General features: G+C 34.5%; 1 protein-coding gene across 1 annotated transcript; it reads right to left on the bottom strand.

Moving 5' to 3' along the window:
- Window positions 1-276: 276 nt before the first annotated feature.
- Window positions 277-1,212, bottom strand: LOC143690061 (olfactory receptor 6C2-like). Its single transcript, XM_077168061.1, has one exon. The coding sequence runs from the start codon at window positions 1,210-1,212 to the stop codon at window positions 277-279; it is 936 nt and encodes a 311-aa protein (XP_077024176.1).
- Window positions 1,213-6,451: the final 5,239 nt, after the last annotated feature.

Here is a 6,451-nt window from a genome sequence, read left to right as displayed (position 1 = left end):
CTCAAAACCTGGAATTAGATTAGGCAATATGAACATTTGTTCAATCCACAAAATTTATTAAGATGAACTAATTGATTATATTTAGTTAGTTTTATTAAGACTTAATTAAATATGAAGTCATTTTTGTTTCCTGAAAAGGTATTATATTCTCTTACTTAGTCATGTTATCCTGATAAAATCTTCTTGCTAGGGGGGAAAGAAATAAATGGTTAAAGATACCTCGTAAGATCTAATGATTTTTGTGAAAAATTGATTCCTCTACATTAGCACATTCCACTATTTCTTTGCGAACAATGCAATTTTTTTGATTGCATCATTAAAGGCTTGTTTTACTTGCTTGTTCCTCAGGGTGTAAATGAAGGGGTTCAGCACAGGAGCAATGGAAGTAATTAACACTGTCACACCCTTATTAACAGCCACTGATTCCTTTGCTGAAGGTTTGACATAGATGAAGATGCAGCTGCCATAGGTGATGGAGACCACGGTCATATGGGAAGAACAGGTAGAAAATGCCTTTTTCCTTTGCTGGGCAGAAGGGAATCCTAGAATGGTTTTGATGATGTACATGTAGGATAGAAGTACACATACAAAGGTCATGATAAAGGTCAACACAGCACAGATTATGACCACCTGCTCTATGAGCCATGTGTCTGAGCATGAGATCTTCAGAAGGGGGTATGCATCACAGGCAAAATGGTCAATGACATTAGAGTCACAGAATTCCAGAGTTAGGCCCATGCCAAGTGGTGGGAGTAGAATCAACAAGCCAGCCAGCCAGGAGCCAAGGATGAGTCTTCTACAGATCTTGCTGTTCATGATGGTCACATAATGTAGGGGTTTGCAGATGGCTACATATCGGTCATAGGACATGGTGGCAAGTAGAAAAAATTCTGTAACAGCAAAGAGGTCCGTGAAAAAAATTTGAACTACACAATCATCATATGTGATAGTCTTGTTGCCTGTTGATATGTTGTACAAGTATCTGGGAATACAAGCAGATGTAAATGAGATTTCTAAGAAGGAAAAATTTTGTAGGAAAAGGTACATGGCAGTTTTAAGGTTTGAATCCATGGAGGTGAGGGAGATGATTGTCAGGTTCCCGGTTACGCTTAATATGTAGGTGAGAAACAAAAAGATGAAAATCAGAACCTTCAGTTGTGGGTCATCAGTCAGTCCCAGCAGGAAAAATGTTGTTACTGTGTGGTTACTCATCAATGAATCCGGACTTCTATTCAATCTGCATTTATAGTTCAGAGATATTTGATATGAGGAGCAAGGTGTTAATATCACTTTGCAACAATTAATGACACTACACACTAAGCTAATAATTTCATAAGCAAGGTCTAAAAGATTTATGTTAAACACTGTCATTAGAGTAGAAGCATATTTTCCATAGTTGCATGCTTTGGAAATAGCATAGAAAATTCTTAACAAATCAGATTACTTTACCATCTCACACTCCAACATTTTAGGAGTTCTCCCATTTTACCAGTTTTTATTCTGTGGTTATCTGCGTATCAGGTGGAATTATCAATATAGTTATTATAGACTGTTAACTGCAGCTGAATCTACAAAGCCAAATCTTAAATTTCTTCAGCAATTTAATTTCTTTCCTCTAGTTTGGTTAGTAAGAGATTTCAAATGTGTGACAAATAGTTTGGTCTTCCCTGTACAGGTTCTTCACATCCTATGCTTTTTACTTTTATTTTTGTAATATTTCAAGTTTTAAAATTTGTGTTTTGTCATTTATCAACTTTTTACTTACTCTTTCCCATCTCTTGTCAAGTAAGGCTATCTAAAGTTATGCCTGTTACTAATGTTGTGCAGAATATAGTTTTAATCAGAAATTTATTTGATAGAATATTAAGTTACATTGAGTGATATAAAACAGGGTTGTATATCATAATCACAATTGCTTTATATTTTCCACCTCTTAAATAACATTGAAACACATACCAACAAACTGGTTCCAGTGTCACCTAGTACAAATAAAAACAAACAGATTTACATACTAATCTCACCCAAGCTCTGCTTGCTTTCACTGTGATTTCCTTATATCATCTCAAATATGAAAATAATTATAGTATCCTTATCCTATTGTGTTTAAAGATTGAGGTAGTTAATATACATAGAACTTTGTAAAGTACCTGTCTCATAATGTATAGTATTTGTGAGTTAACTCTTTCATTGACCTGATTTGCAATGATTTCCCTTTTGTTTAGCACCATTCATTCTTTACTTAATTATAATCACATTTTTGCCCCACCATTTTAATGAAACAATTACTGCCAAAGTTTATTGATTTTTGCTCCAAAACTGTAGAAGACATCTGCATGGAATGTGTACTTATCACCAAACATTTTGTCACAAAACACTTCACACAATTTTCCTCTCACTTTTTTTATTTTTAATTCCTGAGTTCTTTTTTCTTGCTGGTGTCTGTGATGTTACTTTTCACATTATTCTCTAGTAGATCCCTTTAACTCAATAAATACACATTTATGAGTATGTTCTTGAACTCCATTTGCTTATGCTCCAAAAATTGTTACTTTTCAGAATCTCAGGCATCTAGAAGTAGATACCTCATACATGAATGTTACACACCTGCACCTCTTTCCTTTGCAGGCTTTCTACTTAAATAATTTAACTAATAGATTTGTCCAGTTATTGAACTCATCACATTCAATGGATTATCTCTCTGAAGTAATCTGTCCTCTGATACTCTGTTTATTTCTTATCTATGCACTCCAAACCCAAGTTCCATTTGAGATGCACCAACTTAGTTATTGCTTTTTTATTTTAAACATTTATTCTTCTGGGAACTTGATGAACTTCTGAACTATTGGGTGGAAGAACTTCATAGGAAGCAATTCTTACTCCTCTCTTAGGGCAAATGATAAACCATCCACAATTTACACAGTTTCAGACATGTGTACAATACCTAAGAAAAATTTACTGGAAAAAAAAATAAAACAAAATTTTCCACATAAAGCTATATAATTTCTTTTTAGGATGTACCAAAAAGCAAAACTGGTGAGTAGGGAATTTAGTTCTTCAATTTGTTGTACATGAGTCTAATATTTTGACTACTTTGTTTTCTGAAGCAAAATTTAAATTGAAGTAAGATTAATCACTAAAATACCCTGCTCTGATTGTATTCATTACCGCTGCTCCTGCCAAAAGTGACATTTAGCTTCTCCTCCTTGCCATTTGCCCAGAGGAATAGTTTTAATTTCATCCCTGCTGCTTTTACTTCCCCTAAGCAAACTTGAGTAGATATTAAAACCAGAATTAAGGGACTTTGAAGTTCTAAATTTGTGTCAGTATCTTCGTGATAGTTTTTTTCCTCAAAGAACACAAACTAAATATTACAGCACCTATCCAAGCAGTTTAAAAACTGAATTAATGCCCCCCAAAAGGAAATTTTGCTGCATATTTTCCTGGTGCCTCCAATTACTTTGTTCTGTGAAAAGTTTTACTACTCCCCCATTCTTGCAGGGCTATTATGACAAATACCACACAATGAGTTGGAATAAAAACCGGGATTTATTGTCTCATGGTTTTGGAGGCTAGAAGTCTGAAATCAAGTTTTGACAGGTTATGCTTCTCCTGGAGTGTGTAAGTGATCTAGTACTGGCTTGTTGTAACCCTTGCTATTCCTTGGCTTGCATCTTGGCCTCTGCATGCGATGAGTAGATATTGTTTGGCTTCTTCTGACATAACTGGTGTCTTAAATTTCTCTGCCCTATAAGGAGTGCAGGGATAAGGATTAAGACCCACCCTGATTCAATATAATCTCATCTAATTAGGACTTCTGAAGATCACAAGTGAGTTTACACATAAACTGATAATAACACCATCAAAGATCCTATTTACAAATGAGTTTACAATAACAGCAGCTCCAAATAAGACTTGGGCATGTTTTGCGTGGTATATGATTCAATCCTCAACCATTATATTGCTTTAAAATGTTTCTTCCCTGCTGAAGTTGCATTGTGGTCAGCTCGGATCATGTGTCCAATTTCCAGGGTTTAGTGTTGGGGACAATTAAGGTAGCATGTATAAAATCCACCCTCAGCGATGCCGGAAACATGCAACATGGCCGCCAGGGCTGAAACAAAGAACAGCCTAAACTATAATCAGTCTTCTTCACAGAAGTAATAGTAGTTCGCGCCTAAAGTTCGCACCAAAAGTACTAACCATACATCTGCCCTCTGCCCTAGCAACAGCAGCCACCACTCCCAGATCACCACTGTCCCTACTAGCCACCCTCTCTCCTTCTAGAGTATATATACCCAGCCTCCTCAATAAACTTTTGCAGCTTGATCAGAATATTTGTCTTGCTGCCGTTCTTTGCGTCTCTTTGTCCCATGCCATTCTTCCCTCACAGGAGTTCGAGCTTCGGTTGATCGTCCCGCGGGCTGGGACAGTTTAGTTCCAGGAATTCAATTGGTATGATAGAGAAAGGTCATGGACTTCCTCACAGTTTGCCTGAGAGCTGGGGTGCTCCCTTATAATGTATGTACAACTTGTCTTTTATAACAGACCATCAGCAGATGCATAAAGGACCATTTCTGCAGCCCAGTTCCCTCCCTGAATTTGCTTTTTCTTGTAATGAAGACGCCAGTGCTTCATTGATGTAACTAATGAAGACTTGCTGACTTATAATATTTTTCAGCTCTAAAACTTCATTTTATTTCAATCATTAACATTGTAACTATAGGAGAAATCTGGCATTAAAAATCATCTTCTGACGAAGAATTTATGTCGTTATTATTGGTGTTTACTGTTTACATTATAATAGGAGATTATAAAATTCTGATTTCTCATGAGATCATGTGTGACATGAGTCAAAGTGTCCATTTTGTTTCTTTGGTGGGCCATATTGCTTCTGAATATCCCTCAAGTTATATTACCTTCTGATACACACCTTATTACTGCATAAAATGATCATATCAATGTATACAGTCTATCTAAGAATAATACACTATAAAACTGGCATTTCCAAAATAGCCATATCAGCATTCAGATTTCAGTTTTATACAATCAGGAGAAACCCATTTGCCAGATACAGATATCATCCAGTCTTTGAAAAGAAAATATAACCCAAACAATAATTTATCATACTTACAGTTATGTCAATTAATTATAGCATCCCCAAAGAATTATTTAATTGAAACAAATATGGAGTTAGGAATTTGAAAATGAATGTCATGTTGAAACCACTCATAAACATTTCTGGTGCCTTCTGTTTCAATGCATTTGAACCTTCACAGCAGCCTTCAGTGAGTTGTATTTTCGATGTTCAATCAATTGCATAAAGTGCTTGCAAAAGACCTCCTTCTTGCTTTGGAAGAGTTGGTTTTCTGACCTCTCCTTGCTCAGAGAGAGGGATCAGCAATATGAAGCTTGGCATTCATTTATTTGTTGAGTCCACCACCAAGTTAATAAACAGAAAGGTCCTTTGTGATCCAGGTTCAAAAATTACTAACAGATCATTTGTGTCATGATCTTTGGGGAAAAGAAATCAAACCTAACACAACAACAGTGGGGACATGGCCTTTAGAGACAGGAAAAAACAACCAAAACATTTATTAGAGAAAGGTAGGAAAAAAATAAGAATCTAATTTTAAAAACCCTAGATGTCTTACTTTTATAATTTCTAACATGTAAGGCAACTAACTAAATATTTTACTTTTCCTTTCTCTCTTTATCAATTTTTAATAAAATTAATAAATTGTATATTGCTATGACAATTAATCGAATGAACAAATGGAGAAGTATTTATGCCAAAAGAATAAGGAAAATATTTTTTTACGTATTTGTATGGTTAGCAAAGAATTTACTTATCTCCAGCAAATTTGCAGACACCCACAATTGTCAATAAATACTATTATTTTTAAGCATATACATCCATACTTTCTTCCTACAAGTATATATGTTTATGCCACATGTAATATTTGCAAATGTGTGAATATTAAACTTAAAAAACATATTTTTCATATTGAGTATATAGCTTGTGAGATGTTATTTCAACTTTAAATACATGCAAATCTATTTTTTCAGTAATCAGTGATATAGTTCAATTTAATTCCATTTCAACTGGGTCCATGTATTAAAGTAACATCAGTGTCTAAAACAAAATTTATTGTAAATTTATGTTCTTTCCTATTTTTTACCATTTAAAAATATATTCGTATAGTTATCAAATAATTTATTACCTTCAACAAATCATTTTCATTCCTTTTTCATTTTTCACAATTATTAAAAATATTCAAAAAGTTTCCTCACACAAACTTTTCATTGCATATTGTCAAATTAATCGCCAGGCATTTAAGTTGTTTGGAAAATTTGCAGACACCCATAATTAAATCCCAGTCCACAACATAAGGATTTTACAAGCAAGGTCCTGCATTTTCTGTAGATATCTACTCACCTTTTTAGAAACTCA

This window comes from Tamandua tetradactyla, chromosome 7 (assembly GCF_023851605.1).
Source record: "Tamandua tetradactyla isolate mTamTet1 chromosome 7, mTamTet1.pri, whole genome shotgun sequence".
Lineage (NCBI taxonomy): Eukaryota > Metazoa > Chordata > Mammalia > Pilosa > Myrmecophagidae > Tamandua > Tamandua tetradactyla.
This window is presented reverse-complemented; position numbering and strand designations above follow the sequence as displayed.

What these genes read in the sequence shown, in the direction of transcription:
- LOC143690061 (XM_077168061.1), bottom strand. Translation starts at nt 1,212, where the DNA reads ATGAGTAACCACACAGTAACAACATTTTTCCTGCTGGGACTGACTGAT.